General features: G+C 29.9%; 2 protein-coding genes across 4 annotated transcripts in view; one reads left to right on the forward strand and one right to left on the reverse strand.

Annotated features, from left to right (window-relative positions):
• The window catches only part of LOC104713705 (probable rhamnogalacturonate lyase B), a 9,114-nt gene extending 2,972 nt beyond the window's left edge, over nucleotides 1–6,142 (reverse strand). The window contains exons 1-14 of one of the 2 annotated variants that reach the window (XM_010430885.1): nucleotides 5,973–6,142; nucleotides 5,675–5,795; nucleotides 4,051–4,129; nucleotides 3,844–3,959; nucleotides 2,758–2,808; nucleotides 2,512–2,631; nucleotides 2,311–2,430; nucleotides 2,065–2,200; nucleotides 1,774–1,944; nucleotides 1,393–1,548; nucleotides 1,196–1,302; nucleotides 781–871; nucleotides 520–661; nucleotides 104–263 (exon numbers count right to left, since the gene is read on the reverse strand). In XM_010430885.1, coding sequence (XP_010429187.1) covers nucleotides 104–263; nucleotides 520–661; nucleotides 781–871; nucleotides 1,196–1,302; nucleotides 1,393–1,548; nucleotides 1,774–1,944; nucleotides 2,065–2,200; nucleotides 2,311–2,430; nucleotides 2,512–2,631; nucleotides 2,758–2,808; nucleotides 3,844–3,959; nucleotides 4,051–4,129; nucleotides 5,675–5,778 — 1,553 coding nt within the window. In that variant the 5' untranslated portion in view covers nucleotides 5,779–5,795; nucleotides 5,973–6,142. Of the gene's footprint in view, nucleotides 1–103; nucleotides 264–519; nucleotides 662–780; nucleotides 872–1,195; nucleotides 1,303–1,392; nucleotides 1,549–1,773; nucleotides 1,945–2,064; nucleotides 2,201–2,310; nucleotides 2,431–2,511; nucleotides 2,632–2,757; nucleotides 2,809–2,971; nucleotides 3,088–3,178; nucleotides 3,278–3,843; nucleotides 3,960–4,050; nucleotides 4,130–5,674; nucleotides 5,796–5,972 lie in introns of those variants that run through there. The other variant, XM_010430884.2, reaches the window with a different exon arrangement.
• On the forward strand, nucleotides 15,165–18,683 carry LOC104713706 (agamous-like MADS-box protein AGL17). Of its 2 annotated transcripts, XM_010430890.2 has the most exons (8): nucleotides 15,165–15,525; nucleotides 16,609–16,687; nucleotides 16,823–16,884; nucleotides 17,630–17,729; nucleotides 17,819–17,860; nucleotides 18,112–18,195; nucleotides 18,330–18,495; nucleotides 18,591–18,683. In XM_010430890.2, the coding sequence occupies exons 1-7, from the start codon at nucleotides 15,344–15,346 to the stop codon at nucleotides 18,444–18,446; spliced, it is 666 nt and encodes a 221-aa protein (XP_010429192.1). In that variant the 5' UTR covers nucleotides 15,165–15,343; the 3' UTR covers nucleotides 18,447–18,495; nucleotides 18,591–18,683. The 2 variants fall into 2 exon arrangements, with proteins under 2 accessions (XP_010429192.1, XP_010429189.1); XM_010430887.2 differs by having other exon boundaries at nucleotides 18,330–18,683.

Raw genomic sequence — 19,781 nt, forward strand, 5'->3', positions numbered from 1 at the left:
AAAAAAAAAGAATTGAATATATGTAAACCTATTTATTCTCCCAAAAAAAAATATATGTAAACCTATAAAAAATAGTTGAACAAGAGAAGATGAAAGTACTAACCTGTCTTGGAGTGGGTTGACATAAAGCTTATTCATCAGTGTAGGGTATGGATCCGGTATATAGAATTCTCTGGCGGTTCGGTCAGGTACACCGATTTCCCACAACGTCGGACCGTTTCTTGGCGGTTCATACACTATAGGACCTACATTCATCAAGCTACCTATACACCTCAAAATAAATATAAACGTAAGCACAAACAAACGGTCAGCATTATTAGAACTACATAGAATGATTCCCTAATCATGCTCAATGTGGGTTTTAATTAGGCCAACTCTGAAACCATACGTAATAAATTGATTTAATATATCTCTCTCTTCAAAACAAATCGTAATATTTAAGTGAACTGTGAGATCAAGCATGCTTTTCTTCTAGCTATGATCAAAATGAATAAAGAAATGTAGTATATGTGTGTATACCTGGCGTAATGGTAATGCTTTGCTCAAATTTATAGTCTCCAATGAAACCAAAACCCCATGCGTAGAGACTATAATTGCCTTCCCTCACATTCTCTATTATAAATCTCCCTTTTCTGTCAGCTTTCGTCCAAAATTGATACCCCTTTTTGTCAAAAATAAAAATAAAAAAATAATTATAGACTATAACAATTACCATAAAAGAGGTGTCATAGCACATAAACTTTTGTATAAAGTATGAGTATATTTGTATTATGTTTATACCTTGGATTCGGTTTGCCATGAACCGGCTTCACCAATTGGTGCCAAACCAACAAAAGCAAATCTCCCATATATCCTTAATCTTGACACGTAACTANCAATCCATATTGCCTAAATCTGCAGAAGTAAAAAAAAAAACATTAATGAATTAATGCGTGTGCTAATTATAGATAGGATTGTCAAAATGGGTTAAATAAGTGAAAAAGAGTAACAGAACAAAACCAGCATGAAGTCCGCCAAGAATTAATACGACAGGAACAAAAAAAATAATTGAAAATTCCTACTTATATAATATATATGTAAAACTATTATTCTACCAAAATATATATATATATATATGATTTTTTTTTTTTTTTTTTTNTATGAGAGAAAAAAAAAAATAATGTTTATCAAAGAGGGAAAATATTAACGTATTTACCTATCTTTGATAAGGAATTGACCTTCGATAGTACCTCTTTGATGACGCAGAGGATAATCTACTGAAGTAACAAAATCATAAGGCCAGCTTTTGACTTCAGCAGCCATCTGCGATTATATATGTAAATATAAGTTTCTGATAAGAAAAATATCGTATGTTTTACACAATACGATAGAGGGACACGACAAAAAAAGAACCTGTCGTTTAGCATCTCTCCATAGACGAAGAGTGGAATCTTTGGGAGAAACAGAGTTGAGATAAGCGAAGACAGGACCAAACACTTTCTTCCATGGCTCTCCATTTCTATAATCCATTCTCATATCTTTCCCCGCGTAATGCGTGCTTGTAAACATCTACAAAAACATCATTATTTTTAAAGAAACTATATTATTAACATTTCAAAAAAAAGGTGTACTCAAACAAATAATAAGTTAATTATGCTATAAAATCTGATGATTAACCCTTAAAGAAAGTTTTTAATATTAGTTAAGAATTAGCAATCAAAACCTAATAATCTATCATGATTTGGAGTTAAGTATTTATAAAAAAAAAAATGTATGTATGATAAATGGACTCACGGAGAGGGTGATGGGTCCGGCATGAGAGGTGAGGTCTTGCTTCATGGGGCCACCAAGACGGAACTCATCGCTCGGAGTTATCATCCAAAATCCAACAGGTGGTTCCGATGAGATCCAACCATGCACATTGTTGTCTTTGTCTTCCATTGAGTACATATACTTATCATCTACCTGCGTCACACCATATACATCACTCATCCCTCATGTTCTACAATTGTTTCAGAAGTTACAATCTAATGTAACATTCTTTAATTGTCTAGATGTAGTAGTAGTATATTTATATATATATACCTCTCCTTTGAACATAGGGTTCCTTGGATTTGTAAAAAGAACAGCTTCTTTGTATGCTAATTGCTTAGCATTGTCTCGATCCGCCATTGATGGCATGCTTCTTTGTCGATCATCTGATATCGCCATGAAATCAAATCTGAAATTTGCATCCCAAAAGTCATCAGAAACTTCACTAATAAATGAACTAGCTGAAATTAATTGGCATTTTAACTATAGATATAAATTAGTGAACATAAGGATGGTTACTTTTTCGAGTTGAGCTTGAAGACGATCCTGATTTGGTCCATGTCCACGTCGGGCCAACCTTCTAACCTCTCCAAAATACCATACATGTATATTCCGGAGACACCACTTCGAATGATATATCTTATAAAAAATTTTACATTCGATTACTTTGGAGGTTATATACATATATAAATATCTCTTTACTAACGATGATCTACGTACCTTTTATCTACGTTTAGGGGGACCAAGGAGCCACGTTTGGAGATAGTCCACGTTCTTGTAAATGATATTTCAATTTGTTCTTCATTCTGAGTTATGATTTCAAATTTAGTTCCTTCTAATCTACGAAACACGTACACATAAAAATATAAAACTACTGATTAGTCGAATTATTATGTTAACAAAACTATCATCTATTGTCTAAGAATTTTACACTTAGAAATATCATTAGAGTCTGAAAAAACTCACTTGTCAATTTCCAATTTCTTTCCCGGTTCATACCAGGTAACGTCCCAATACCTATTTCCGTAACAAAATATCCACACACACACAAAAAAAATACTATTGGACATTATGAAAATGTAAAATGCATTCGTATGTAATTATTTTTTCTCAATGTAACATGTTCCAAACGGATTGTGTTAAAAACTCTCATATGTTAAGGAATAAAAAAAAATCTTACCCCCGATCCTCAATCTCGTCGTCCAGCACATTATCGATACCATGGTATTTTATCCCAGTTATTAAGCCTTGTGGGCTCGAGAAAGTAACTTGAATAATACCATTATCAATTACCACCTTAAAACCAACAATTAAAAAATCTTATTATATCGTAAAAATATATGTATATATATATATATACAGATAAGAGGAATTGAATAAATTTTACCTTGTCACGACTAACTCTTCTTAACTGAACTGATAAGGCTGGTATGTTTTGTCCAGGCTTTGTGATGTTAAGTTTGTTTCTATAATAAAAAACAAATATTGTAGCAAATACATAAATCAAGAATATTCATTATTTTATTGATCAAGATAAATTACCTTACTGAATAGCAAAAAAAAGAAAAGAGTTTAAAACGTAAATGTTAGAAATTTATCGGTAGCTAACTAATAGGGTTAATTAAATAAATACCACAATTCTAAAAGTTATTTAAGAGAATAGCACAACAATTTTTTTTAATAGGAGAATACCATGGGACCCACGGTTTTTGGGAGTAAAAAAACAAAATCACCCTTTTCTTATTTTATTGTAATGTAGAAATGAAAGATTACGTGAAATTTTTTAAAATAGCATGTAATATTTATATTTTACATCTTATTTATGAACCCAAACTGACATATAATTTCATTCTAATTGTAAAATCTAAACCATAACCATCTCATTTGTGNTATTTCCGTAACAAAATATCCACACACACACAAAAAAAATACTATTGGACATTATGAAAATGTAAAATGCATTCGTATGTAATTATTTTTTCTCAATGTAACATGTTCCAAACGGATTGTGTTAAAAACTCTCATATGTTAAGGAATAAAAAAAAATCTTACCCCCGATCCTCAATCTCGTCGTCCAGCACATTATCGATACCATGGTATTTTATCCCAGTTATTAAGCCTTGTGGGCTCGAGAAAGTAACTTGAATAATACCATTATCAATTACCACCTTAAAACCAACAATTAAAAAATCTTATTATATCGTAAAAATATATGTATATATATATATATACAGATAAGAGGAATTGAATAAATTTTACCTTGTCACGACTAACTCTTCTTAACTGAACTGATAAGGCTGGTATGTTTTGTCCAGGCTTTGTGATGTTAAGTTTGTTTCTATAATAAAAAACAAATATTGTAGCAAATACATAAATCAAGAATATTCATTATTTTATTGATCAAGATAAATTACCTTACTGAATAGCAAAAAAAAGAAAAGAGTTTAAAACGTAAATGTTAGAAATTTATCGGTAGCTAACTAATAGGGTTAATTAAATAAATACCACAATTCTAAAAGTTATTTAAGAGAATAGCACAACAATTTTTTTTAATAGGAGAATACCATGGGACCCACGGTTTTTGGGAGTAAAAAAACAAAATCACCCTTTTCTTATTTTATTGTAATGTAGAAATGAAAGATTACGTGAAATTTTTTAAAATAGCATGTAATATTTATATTTTACATCTTATTTATGAACCCAAACTGACATATAATTTNGGAATAGATTGTGGGTCCTATGGTAGTTTGTTAAATACTTTCCATTTTTATGATATGTAGTGCATATACTCTAACTAATAAGGGTAGATGATATGAAAACAATTAAATTTATGGTACGAACTCCACTTGAATATGAACGGTCAAATTAGTTGAGGAGTGTTGAAGACGAAAAGAATAATTCCAATAGAGGGAACACAAATATCCATCATGGTATGAAAAGGCATAAAGAACATAAAAGTACCATATGTATTAAAAAAACAATAATACTTTTGTATTTAAAAAATATAATAATTTGTTTAACAAAATACACATGGGTATTATGTGTGAGAATTGAGAAGAAGACAAGTAGTTAAAAAATACAAAGACATGTAGGTGTTCTAAGCCGAAAGGTAAAAGCAATCCAATATTGTTTTTTTTTTTTCTAAGGTTTTGTAATTAAAAAACAAAAAAAAAGAGACGAAGGTTTAAGATTATTAAGACCAATTCCTTAAACAAATATTCCTTGTCGTTTAACGTCAGTAACTTTTTGACACACGTCTCGTGAACATCTCGGTTTCGAGATTCTCCTTTGATTTTTCACGTTATAAAAATTTGAATGTGATGTTTTTATGGAAGTATATGATCTTTTTTTCTGGCAGTATCTATATAATTATGTGTGTGTTGTAGATACAAACTCAAATTAAAGAAAGTAGTCAAGGATTGTCATTTCAAAAAACTTCAATTATGTTTTGGTAAAGCATTTGTTATATAGACTCTATATAGTCAAGGAAGCCAAAACGAAAGAAATCAAGAGAATAAATACTATATAATTACCTTATAAAGCTAATATGGAAATGAAATCAAGGAAAGTTTATTAAGTACTGGCCAAAATTTACGCTAAACATTTATTTCACATATTTAAGTCTTAAGGCTTTTAATTTTATATAATTCATGAACCTTAAAAAAAAAAAAACAACCAATAGACAGGTGAATGAATACAAAATAGTACACCAGATTATGATGAATAAAGTTAAGAACCTCTCTCTCTGCTTGTTCCTTTCAGTAAGTTTGACATGTGAACTTGTGAATTTAAAGCTTGTGAACTCAATGTTTTGCATAAAAAGGTAAAAAGGAAAAAAATCCGACCCAACACAAAACAGAGATGGGTTAAAGAGAAAACATACAGTGAGTTCTGAGAATGAACACTTTGAAGAAGAAGAAGAACAACAAGAAGAAGAACTTGGACAATGATCCGACCCGGCTTATTCGCCGGAGCTCCGACCTTCATCTCCGCCACACAATTCACTAAACTTCCGACATAGAAACCAAATTGTTAATGCATGGATTTATACGTATATAAAACACACAAATACGTGTTTGTGTACATATATAGACAAGTATTAAGAAAACCTTATTTAAGGTTTAACTAAAAATGGGTTAAAAAAAATTAACAAAGAACAATGAAAAGTAATTTAAGTGTACCTTTAAGATTTTCTTGTGTGTTTGGGTTTCTTGGGAAGATAAAATTGCAGAAGAAGAAAGAAAAGCTTTTCTTTACCTATGAAGAAGGTAATGTCTCTCTCTCTCTCTGTCTTCTCTCTTCTCTCTAAAAATCACTAATTATTCTTTTTTTTTAGTTCTCACAATAATCATAGGATTAGAATCTTAACAAGCTTTATATATCCTTAGAAATGTACATGTGTGTATATACATGTATATGTAAATGTGTGCGCGTACGTAATTGATCTACACCATCTTAATGTTGCAGGTGTGACTTTTTTGTTGCCTAACCTTTTCATCTTTCTTTTTTGTTCTGAAAAAATAAAGATTAAAAATTGATTATATTAGTATTAAAAAAAAAAAGAGGAATATCATATGGAGTAGTATTGTTATTACTCCATTATGTACGCTAACTAATACATTCATCACATAAATAATACTACTAATAAGAATTGTGTATATGAGGAATTGTGACAGTACAGAACTTTTGTCCATCCTAAAGAACATTTCTTCATATAAAATTCATACCGAAATTGTCAAATTTAACCTCACCTCATTGTCCCCATGCGCAAAAAGTTTCTGCATTATAAGTTGTCGTTTAACGATGGTTATGAAACTTGTTGAACCTCTGCCTATAATTTGTTGTCAAGTTTCACATAAATGTTTTGGGATTTCATTTACTCACAGTTACTTTAACGTCTAAATTCTTTTTAAAAAAACGGTTTGTAATATGGAAAACTTTATGAACCTGAAAGTTGAAATAAATTCTACCCCCAAAACTTGAAAATTATTTTATTTACATATACTACAATAAGGCTGCCAAAATATAAGCTGTTTTTATTGACATCTAATGCAACAAATATTAAAGAAATTGCTGCAAAAAACTATGTCAAAAATATATGTTTTTTTTTTTTTCTTCAAACAATCAGAAATATATGTTTTCTTTCTATAAGAAAATTCGTCAATCGGTCAGAGGACGGTCAACTTTCCGTATCTTAGGCGAAATACCAAATTTTGGAATTAATGGGTACATAGAATTTCTCTGACGACGACTTTTAGAGGGACTCATCGATATTACCATTGTTAAAATATTCAAGTCAGTGTAACCAAAACGACGACTTATGTGCTGAAAACACCCATTAAAAAGACAAAGGGTCAAAACTCAACAAATATCCATATACTAATATACTGCTACTGTATAAAGAATAATCTCGAGTCGTTTATTGCCGAACTTGTCGGAAAATGGAAGGTAAATATATTTGTTCTTTCTTCTACTTCGTTAATAATTTCAGTTAATATTTATATTAATATTTTTTAAATACATTTGATATTCTACCCTTTAAACTATATTTTTTAAAAATATTATTTACAAAGTTAATCTTTAATAAATTGTACCAAAAATAAAAAATAAAAAACGATTTTATCTTCAACCTAACAACAAATATTTTTTTAAAAATTTAATTCATTTTAAAATAAAAATACATTAAATCGAATATCTCTTATCTGGTAAGTTAGTATTGCACAAAATCTTAATAAAAAAAACTAATCAAAAAAATAAAAATCATTTAGATTGCTCTCGAAGCTAAAAGAAGATTCTATTAACTTTAAATCGACGCTCTCTCTCCATATAATCATCAAACGGCGACATTGATGCCGACTGATCTTTCCTCTGTTTAGTGAAACAGGTGACGAGGAGATTGAATCTTGTGTACGAGAGGAATCATTGGTCTCATGGGTTTGGTGTCACAAGTTTTTCATGAAGCTGGAGGATATGTACTATGTAGGGTATGCTCAATTCTATGTCATCTTCAGTTTAGTTTCTTGCTCTTCACTGCTTTAGTAATTACATAGTTGTGTAATTTGCTTCCATTTCGCTTTGCTTTTATGGGTTAGGAATTAGGATCTTACCAAGAACTCGTATGGACAAAGAGGTATTCATAATTTATTACTTCTTAGCTTAAATGATTAAAATTGTTTTTAGAAGCGTCAACTCTGAAATATGATTTTTTGAGTTTCCATTTTAACACATCTGAAATATGATTAAAAATTAAAATAAGTTTTCACTCTCCTTTGATACTTCTAATGTGTAATTACAATACTAACTAAATTACATATGTTTTACAAATTATTTCTAAAAACACCAAAACACATAATTATATAAATTATAAATTATAAAAATTTAATACAAATATATATATATATATATATACAATTATTGTCTTGGAGTGTACGACAGATTAAAACCTAGTACAATTTCAGAATTGTCAAATCCTTTAAACGACACAGATCTGACTGAATTAGGGGTAATTTATACTCCCTCCGTTTTATATTACTTGTCGTTCTAGGTGATTTCACACATATTAAGAAAACATTTAAAATTTCTGTTTTACCCTTCATTAATACACTAGTTCATTTGATACAAATAATTAATAAGCTAAAAGTTATGGGTAAAACTAAAAATTTGATTCATAAACTTGCATCGTAAATACAAAACGACAAGTAATGTGAAACAAAAAATTAAGTCCAGAACGACAAGTAAAAATAAACAGACGGAGTATCAAATACTCAAAAACATTTAACATGTTTCTTATGGTTGTACTTGTGCCGCATAAAAAGACTACAATTCAAAAATAATAATAATAATAATAAGAAAGAGGCTTTGGATGCCATAAAATCCACTATCTTATTTTCGTTACAACACTGTGAAAATGATTTTCCAGTTTAAAATATAAAACCCGATTCTACATACATCATATTTCAAATCAGTACATAAAATCGGTAAACTAACTTTTTTTTTTTTTGTCAAACTAAAAATCGGTAAACTAACAACAAACAAAAAATGATGAATTTCATATGTATCTTGTCAAATAGGTTTAAAATAGATTCAAATGAATCGCTAATCTATCAGACTATCACGTATTTTGAAGTTTTTTCTTTCTTTCTTTTCATTATCATTTTGAGTAATATGGTCTTTGGTTTTGATTAATCCCAAGAGTATGTATAGGTAAAGAATTATTCGCACATCCGGATAATCATTTTTACCAAAATCCATAAGACGCTCAAGCATGGGCCATGGCAGACTAAATTTGCAGTAATTTTTTTTAATAAAAAAGGCACTAAAGTTGGATGGATTTACACCTTTCTCTAGGTTATGGAATCAACTGCACCACTTATCATCATCATCACCCTGCTATTTTTAGCTTTAGAGCGATAAATAATTATTATCTTAGTATTCATATTTTTTTAATTAAACTGTTTTTTTTAGTCAGAAATTGTAGTTTTTTAAAACAAATCTATGGATTAGTAGGAGTACAAGAAGTTTATTTATAACAAGGTTGACAAATATATTATATATTATTTATATAATGGGTTAGTTTGTACGTCATCAAGTTGGCCAAACAAAATAGAAGATGATGACATAATACCGAAATAACGGTCTTAATTTGACCCCCCACATTAAGACTATCTCCCTAGTCCCTACCCCAAAAGTTTGTCAAGAATTAATATATTTTTCTAAGTATAGAATATATAAGATATATACCGAAATCGCATAATATGTTAAGATAGGAAAAATGTAGTATGGTAATTAGGTGATAATGAGATGATCTAACGCTACTACTTTTGAATTACTTTTCCATAACTTTAAGTGATTAAGAGAGATTAGACGTGACTTCAAAAGTTGAATGTTTCAAGGTTTTTTTTTTTATTACGAATAACTCTTCTTACGCAAATACTATTGTCGATTCTATAAGATACTTCTACACAGGATCCAGATATTATAATCTCGAACCATATGAAAAAAGTACTTATATATAATCGATTAAAGACATCGTCCACCATTGATGATGGCGCATCAAGCCGACCCACTATATAGACACACAACTACACAACATAATGAAACAAAATGTGACAAATAAAGAAACATTTATACTTTACATGGCTGTAAACATTCATAGAGTATTAGTATACATTACACACGATCATATATACTTTTAAAATTAAGATAAACATAAAAAAGAAGAAGAAGAGATGAATACATGATGGGGTATTATTATAATAATGACGGCGAAAATGGGTTACAGCTCTCTCGGTGGTTTCGTTGGTGCAAGGCAAAAGAAACTTCAAAGTAGGTTAGTTAGAATGGTGGAGAGTCTATTTAATTTTCCATTTTCCTCTTTTGAAAAAGAACAAATTCACATTTAGTTTTCTAATTTCACAAAGTCAAATATGGTTGAGTTCTTCTTCTTCCCCGTAGGCCGTAAGTTTATCTTTTCAACGCATCGTAGGGTTAAAGTTGTTGAAACGCATATGTTTAGCTATGGACGTGTATTATATGTAGTATTTTGTCATTCTGAATTAACTATATTAATATTAACATAGGGTTGGTTTGATATTGTTGAACTAAGATTTTGATATTTCATGGCTCTTTGAACGATTGAATATTTCTGAGTAAAGCCTATTTAATTTGGTAATTCCTTTTTGCATTTGTTTAACTTTCACAAAGCCTACTAATTTTTGATTTTTTAATTTTTGTAATAAAAATTTAAAATAGATGATTTCATTTGTTTTGTTTTGTTTTATTTGGGATGTCTAGTGAGATTTCAAAGAACGACGTGTTTTCTACTATAATTTCAAGAACCACGAAATTATGTTCTTACAAGATTCTTCCAATATATAGATAACTTATGTTGAAAAATACCCACAGTCTGAATATAATTATGAGTGTTAATTTGCATTATAGATGGTGAAAACTATATGAAAATACAATAACATGTGTAACATAAAACACATTTTGATGTTCTTTATATCCATGTGATGTTAATAATATTAGTTATGAATCTAGCTCCTTTTTTTTTTGGGACAAATGTTATGAATCTAGCTGAACATCTAATTTACTAAATAAACTTCTATTTTTGCCCATAATAAGCTAACGATATATCTTACAACGCTCCAAATTATCAATTAACATGTTATTATTTATTATTGTATACCTCTACAAAAATTCTAATATAACTAATCTGTAATAGTGCAGTCAAGAAAATCACACTATAAATTACGTACCTAAATTTGTATATGCATATACAAAATTGTCATTTACTAAGAAAAAGAATATGAGTATTTTCAATACTAAGGCTGTAATAATCGGAGTGAATTGCAAAACTAGCACAATATATATAGATTCAAGTCAAGAAAGTTGTACAGAGAGGGGAAATAACTAAATTGGTTGAAAGCTTTAGTAAAGTTGGAAAACCATATGGTTTGAGGTATTTATTTAATGTAATTTCAATTATGGTTAATTACTTATTAATTATAGATGTTTTATGGGGTTCGATGTGAAATTTTCGGATTATAAAAAAGAAAAAAAGAAAAATATCAAATGGATAGCAAATTAATTATAGCTTCCTTTGAATCTTAAGTTTCTATATACTGTATGTCTCTTTGTTTGGTATATATTTTGGTATGGCACTAAACAATTGAATTCATTCGTTGTGAAAAAAGTTGTTGTTGTTAAGCGTCATGCGTGGTTTGGCCACTGAGAAGCAAATCTAACTTAGCCTCATTTTGATGCTCTTACGTTAAAGAGTGTTATTTCATGAGATAGTTACATTTGTCAGGATAGTCGGTATGAACAAAAGAGATATATCTATACGCTTCAGGGCTGTTAACTGTTGTACGTTAATTCAGTACACTACATACATTACACTATATTATTTGGGATGTCTCTTTTCATTTTAAATGATCACTAGAAAGATCTGACAAAAAGTTAGTTTTGAGATAATAAGTGAGCATGATCACAATTCACAACTATGTCAACTAATAAGACTTCTTTTCTTTTCTTTTCTTTTCTTTGTGAGTGCAAACTGCAAACAATAAGACTTAATCATGTTTCTGGTGAACAGACGTATAATTTATATCTTTTCGTCTTAGTTGACCCTATCATATATATTCTATTAATTTCCCCTAAACCAAATACTATAATATAATTTTGCTACTTTTATGTTTTGAATTTTCTATAATTTGCTTGCGACTAACTCCGGTGAAAGATAAAAAGTAGATTGTGCTTCTAGAAAAGTTAATTAACGAATTATAATTACAAAAGTGGAAGAGAAAAGTGACAAAGATTAGTCACGTGGATATGAACATTATTGATGAATCATAAGTCACAAGACTTGCTTACATATGTCCCTTTGGCCCTTTACCAAATTGTTTTTATCCACGTTTGTAGATTCTCCACATACATTGATAACATGTGGTATCTTGTTTCTGCCATATTCTCTCTCTTTTTCTTTTGAAAAAAAATCTGTTAGGTAATTAAGCTAAATAATCAGACTACTATCAGAGCACCGGTTTTAAAAGAGAGCAACTTATTCGAAACTTTAATCTTTATGATTGATTGTCCTCAGGCTATCCAACCAATTTATGATCCTAAGTTTAAGTGATGTTCACACTTTAAGTGATGTTCACACTTTCGTCTTCGAATTTATGATCCTAAGTTTATATTTTTCTTCTTTATCTCTAGATGGTTCTAATCATTTGTAGAGTTTAGACATTGTACAATGATGTTTGATATTGAGCAAAAATAAAAACAGAGTGGATCCGCAACAAAACAAAAGTAATATATTTTTATATTGGGCCGTTAGCCCGGCCGTGAGTCCAATAAGAGTGTCGTAATTTTTTATCAGGGTCCAATGTACAAATAAACTGCAGCGTACCAACTGATTTGTTTTTTTCCTTTTTCTTTTGTCACAAGACATGTTCACTATCTCTATAGTTGTTGTAATAAATATATTTAATGTTTTATATAATACCAAAGAAAATGTTAATGAATGATTTGAGTGTGCCAAGAGAAAAAAAAAAATTAAACATGTATATATACGTAAAATTAACTAGCACAAAAAAAACAATATAGCCAATGTTGGAGTAATTCGAGATCAGATCAAAATGGATAATATATAGAGAAGACGAATATCGAGATCATAATTGGTGTGTATATAAGTGCGGATTACTTTAGAAAATGTTTCGTACAAATAACTTTATTGGTTTGCGCAACTATATTTTCATATAGTACAAGAGTTCATCTGTAATTTTATAGTAGTGTAATTTTATAAACATAGCATTAACATGATCAACTGTTACTGAATTCTATAAACAATGAACTCATGGCCAACAAACCTTGGAACATATAGTACAATTACCACCAGTGTTCAAGTTCCAACGACTCAAATTTCAAGCTTTAATTGAGTAATTTAGTAAAACCTCAGAAAATAAAAGTAACTTCAATTTTGATGGATTTTTAAAAGCATCAAATTGTAGAATATATGAGTGCTCTTTAGTCTTTATTTTATGTAAGTTCACGTGAAAGAGTACTAATCAAACGATTATATATACAGGTGATATACAGATTACTGCTAGCTGTAATAACGATTAATGACCAATCAAATTCAAATATAATCTGTTCAAGATAAAGGCTAAATTATTCATTCTTTCGAACAAACCAAAATCTTTCTTTAGAAGCACAAAATGGTACACTGACGGCTGATGGTTGACATGTGGCAGGTAGATTTTGTTTCCTTTTAGTTTCATTTTAAGGATAAAAACATAAATCAAGACGAAAAGAAACACACTCTTATTCGTGTGTTGGAGACTCGAGATCTGATTGGTCGAAAACAAGCCCACGTGGTCACCATATACTAAACTCTTAAAAAGCTTTAGCAGTAGTAAATCTAGTGATACTAACTTTATACTAACGAAAAAAGCTGAAGAGAAATTTACTTAAACACTGGTTTCAAAAAATTTAAGCATAGATTAATAGTAGTAATTTTAATATCTACAAGTGCTAGATTTTCGCATGTAAGATAATCATATTTCTAAAAACTATGATGGAGACTTTAGAACTAATTAACTATTGTAAATTCATATAAAGATGAATCATACACTGGTTTCATATGTTATATGTGTAAGACTAATCATATTGGAAAAATACTAATCATATTAGACATTAGAGATTGAATTCTATACTATTCGAAAGCTCAAAAACATAATACTAACTAGCTAACAGAATTATATAGAGATAGATATGAATAAAAAAAAACTTGAGACTACAATTATATTTTCTTTAATCTAATTTAATATCCCACTAGCTCAATCCGACTTTTGTATTTTTGGATTATAAACTTTTTGCATTTTTGGTCCAAAAGCTCGTCCCACTGAATCAAAGCAAGTTAGTTTAGTGTATCCTCTCTTTAACATCGAAAACTCGAGATCTTGATGCGTATTTCTTTTGGAAAGTATATGTAAGGCTAAACATAGTATTTGTAATAAAGAAATGGATCAGGTGTACGAAATCTATATATGCTGAAGGCGAGGAGCGTGCGAAAGCATCTCCTAATTAGCATTCTCAGGAGCTGTTTCTGCTACTCTCACGTGTACGTCTGTCACACATTTCTATATTAATTCCACCTTATAATACATATAACAGTTGTTGATATTCGCTGGTCATTAAACAAAACTTTAACAGGAAATATAATCCCATAGTTTGGTTTACTTGGACGAGATCATGAATTCATGGGAACCAATATTTGATATGTTTTAAATTACAATATTGTAAACGGTAAGTTAAAGAACCAAGTTATAATTACTGAGGAGATTTTGTCTCATGAAACTAATTACGTTTTTCTGTATGTACAATAACTTTCCCTATTTGGAAACTTGCCATACCTAGGTACTATGTTGATGGGATAGAATATGTCTGCAAACAATAGTTTTCTTTATGTCTAAATCAAAATTTTTTTTTTCGGTAATATCTTATACAAATAGGTTTTTTTTTTTTTTTAATTTAAAATGTACATTAAAAGTAATAATATAGATATCAAATAAGGTTTTCGTTTCATTTTTTAAAAAAATTTCTCTGGTTTATCAATATATATTATACTAATCAAACAAAAATATTTTTATTTTATGCAATATACTAAGCAAATATATATTATATAGAAGCTATGTAATTTAATTTGATTAACCTGTAAGTACTCTAGCTCTAATAGGGCATTCTTCTATCTCATGTGTTCTATGAAAAATATGTATACATTATCTTTAGGTTATAAAATTGGTACATTACTAAATAGCCCTCAAGAAGTTGTATCAACCAATACGAAGGACTCAAACAGATAATCCTTTGTTTATTCCTCGAATAGATTGTTGACTCTTACTTCCTTCTCTTTTCTGTTTCTTCTCTCTCTCTCTTTCTCCTGATTCGTTCTTCTCATCTTCCTTTGTTCTAGCAAAGATCTAGAAAAAACCCTAGAACAGGGAAGCTAACCTAGATCAAGAGGAAGATCAAAACAAAGTTAAAATTGATGGGGAGAGGGAAGATTGTGATCCAGAAGATTGATGATTCGACCAGTAGGCAAGTCACTTTCTCCAAAAGAAGAAAGGGTCTCATCAAGAAAGCTAAAGAACTTGCTATTCTCTGTGATGCTGAGGTCGGTCTCATCATTTTCTCCAATACCGACAAGCTCTATGACTTTGCCAGCTCCAGGTTTCTATCTTCTGCATTCAATATATCCCTAGATCTCACATCTACTAACCTGTAGATATACATGTATACATGTAATTGTATATCTATTACTACATGGAAGTATATATGTATTTACTTATATATAACATCATGTATGGTTTTCTTAAAAGGGTTGGGTTAATTTAATAATTTGTGTTTAGTTGTTTGATTTTCTCATTTTTAGTATACATTTTTGTGCATCTAGTGTCCGATATAACGTTCTATATTTCAGTATATATGTATACAAGGGTGATTCTCTTTATGTATAGCTCACGAATCTTAATCTTTTCAAAGGAAACTTAGTTTGAATGGAGGATGGCAAATCAAACAAATAGGAATTAAAGACGATAACTAGTTTTAAAGATGAAGAAACTAATTGAAGTAGTCTCATGGCTCATTGTATGTGTGGACATGTGTGTCATTGGTTGTAAATTGTGTATCTGGACTGACAGTCTGACAGTGTGTCTTTGCCAAATTTAGAAACATTTGAGAACTAAAAGAGTGATATATAGTAATAAAAGGTCAAACAAGTACAATGTTGGAAAACTAAAAGAGTGATATAAAGGAGTATACAAGGTGATCACCAGAATATGAATCTCAGTATTTTGTGTATATTGTACAATGCTAGAACGATCAGGTGACTGATCAGTATATCTGGCCATATATGACTGTATCATTTTATTTTGTCACAAAATTTTTGAACCAACAAATCTTTTGTAGTAGGTTCTCGTTCTTCTAACTGTGAATAATTCATATTTATTTTTGAAGAACCTTAATTTTAATTTGGTATATATGAAACCATGGTGAATAGTGATATGTGTCTGACTTAATTATATATATATATATATAAATATATATATATATATATATATATATTTCCTAATTATGTGGTAAGAATCTTAAACCTTTTGACAAATTTTTAAAGATTGTAAAAATTTACCCAAGGAAGTCACGGATTTTGTTTATTATTTCATTAGCAATGGATATAGAAATACTATTTGCTCCATAGATAAATACTACTCAATGAACTAGTTCTGAGTTTTAAAAACCTTGTAATGAACACAGTGTAAAATCTACTATTGAACGCTTCAATAAGACCAAGATGGAGCAGCAACAAGTACTTAACCCTGCATCAGAAGTTAAGGTACGTATAACAGAAATCCCACAACATATAATTAGAGGAAAATAGAATTATAGTACTAGTTAAGATCTTAATCATGTTTGTATTATTACACTTGAGTTTGAGAGTTGACAAGTTAGACTGTGTTGCGTACTGTAGTTTTGGCAAAGAGAGGCTGAAACATTGAGGAAAGAACTACACTCATTGCAAGAAAATCATAGGTACGTACTTTGCTTATATAATTGTGACTTTGTGAGTAATCATGATTTTCAACTCAAAACTAGTAGGTAGCGAGTGAATTAACTTTATCGTATGTGATAGTGTACGTAGTTGTGTTATTAATCTGTTCTCACTTGGTGAATTAACTCTCTTTTCAGTTAAAATGTGGTGCATTTGAAATGTCTTTGCTTTGAAGCAAGTACTATTTTTTTTTTTGTGATGAATTTCTAACATTAAACAAACTCCAGTTACATATATATAGTGAACAAAATGGATTTATGTGTCTCTAATAATTAGTTCCTTTTAAAAAGATGCATACATATAATGTATATGTCGTCATGTTTATTAAACCAACTAACCAAGGGTCCAAGGGAAACAAATATATGTATATGTTGAAAACTCGGTCGACCATGCTTTCTTTGTCGGGTTAGTTTATTTTTGGAACTTGTCGGGCAGGTTAAATCTGTTATAGGAATGTGAATATCATTAATATGAAGATGTGAGGTTTTACAAAATAGCATAACCTTAGATATGTAATCTTGCCAAAAAAAGAAATAAAAACAAGAGTTACAAGCAAAATGTTGAGTGTCAATAAACAACTTATCTAATCGGAAGGGACATCAAGTTCATGAATTGCTTCCGGTTCAGTCGGGCTGTGCCTGTGATGGTGTTTCTGATTTCCTTTTCTAGGTTGTGCCATGTATTTTAACTGGTAACTGTAATGATATATCTTTTGTAATAAAATAGGCAACTAACGGGAGAGCAACTAAATGGTTTGGGCATTAAAGAACTGCACAATCTAGAGAGCCAGCTTGAAATGAGTTTACGTGGAATTCGTATGAAAAAGGTAAATATTGATCTATATATATGAATCGTCTAGCTCGTTCTTGTTGGAACAATGAAATTCAAACTAATCAATCTTTTCGAACCTCGCAGGAACAAATTTTGACCAATGAAATCAAAGAACTAACTAGAAAGGTAACTATATTATATACCGGCAAAGCAAAGACATTTCAAAGCAGTTAAGATGATGGATAATCAAACCCCTAATTTTTATTTTTCTCTATTTATAAACTCTTTGCAAATGTGATGAAATGCAAACAGTAACTCTTATACGAAAACTCTTTTCACTGAGAGAAAAGATACTAACGATGTTGTGTCAAACTTCGAATGTAAACGAAAAATGTTTACACGTATCATTTATATAACTGCTTTTTAATCTTTTGCAGAGGAATCTTGTTCATCATGAAAACCTCGAATTGTCGAGAAAAGTACAAAGGATTCATCAGGAAAACGTCGAACTATACAAGAAGGTAAAATGGAAACAATAAACTTCATCACTTCAAGTTGCAACTAATAATTCCTTTAAGATCCTAGCTAGCTAGTTGAAACTAGACAACTTATAGATATTAGTTACAAAAATGGTATTGTGGTAATGATCTTACAGGCTTATGCAACGTCAAACAAAAATGGATTGGGAAATCATGAGCTAGTAGATGCAGTTGATGATGAATCCCATGCAGAGGTTAGGCTGCAGCTAAGCCAGCCTGAGCAGTCCCATTAATTATAAGACTTCATCAAAGAGCTAAGATCATTTAAAGATATAAAACCTTGTTCGTTCTTGATTATCTCAAAAGCATTTCAAATGAACGTACATATTATAATATGAAGAGGGACACGTCGTTTAACTATGCCAATATGCTTTCAGGCAGAAGTGAGTGCGAGTGTAATCATGTCGGAGAACAAACCGAAGGTTTGATTTTGTACGATATAGTGCAATCAATGGGTACAGCTAGCTTCACGATTATGTTCTTTTTTATTGGCTTTTTCATGTGTTTTCAAGTATATAATTAAGACATATATTAAAAACATACGATATAGTTAAAGTAGGGTGATGGTCATTTGAAAATCGGTTTGATTTCATTTCCTATTTGTTGGTCCATGTTTCAGTTTTTTTTTTTTTTTTTTTTTTTTTTTGACAACTAATTTTCAGTTTTCTTTATAAGTTTATATCCATTTCCTGATTTAATTAATCATATCTCTATTTAGCAAAATCACACGTTATTCAATTCAGTACTACATATCTTTTGGGACTGTTTAATTAGCATATACACTACTTAAAATCTATATACCAACTTTTATAGCTTTTTTATATAATGAGTTATGTTTTATAATTAGCTATTTTTAGATATATTTTTTTAAGNTTTATAGGTCGGCTTGGTATGTGAGTATTTTTGTTTATACGGATTTGAATCAGGATGGTGATTGACGCACCATCCATACAACCACAAACCATTAGACTATACACTATAATGGTCGGTTTTGATATATTTCAAATTCGACTTTGATCAGATTTATATAAGTTCTCAGAAGTAGAAAAAGTTAAATCAGGGGAACTAAGTGTTTTTCTTCTTTTGCTCACGTCAAAGTTAAAAAAAAGTAATAAACTACCATGTATTAACCCACTATGTTTAAAAAAAAGTGTATAGTTGAGAACATATTATTCATCGAGATTTTTTTTAATAAGGGATAGTTGAGAACTTGAGATTATTGGGTTCATCAGTTTAGGGAAAATTGGTAAAAGCAAAAGTTGTCTAGTGGAGAACTTGAGATGGTAGCAAAATATGAAGAGGTGAGAACTTGAGATGGTAGCAAAAGAAAATTGGTAAAAGCAAAAGTTGAGAACTTGAGATTATTGGGTTCATACAAGCGGTGTTAAATGACTTAACATATACAAAAATGCATTGTTTAACATATATCTCTTAATTCATTATGCCTTTTAGTCGTATTCAAAACAAAAACATAGTGTAGTGAAAAAAAAAACTATTAATCTCGTCTTGATTGAGATCTGGTTTCACTCTACATCGGATCTTTCCAAAGAAAATGGATGTAAAAATCT

This window comes from Camelina sativa, chromosome 9 (assembly GCF_000633955.1).
Source record: "Camelina sativa cultivar DH55 chromosome 9, Cs, whole genome shotgun sequence".
NCBI lineage: Eukaryota > Viridiplantae > Streptophyta > Magnoliopsida > Brassicales > Brassicaceae > Camelina > Camelina sativa.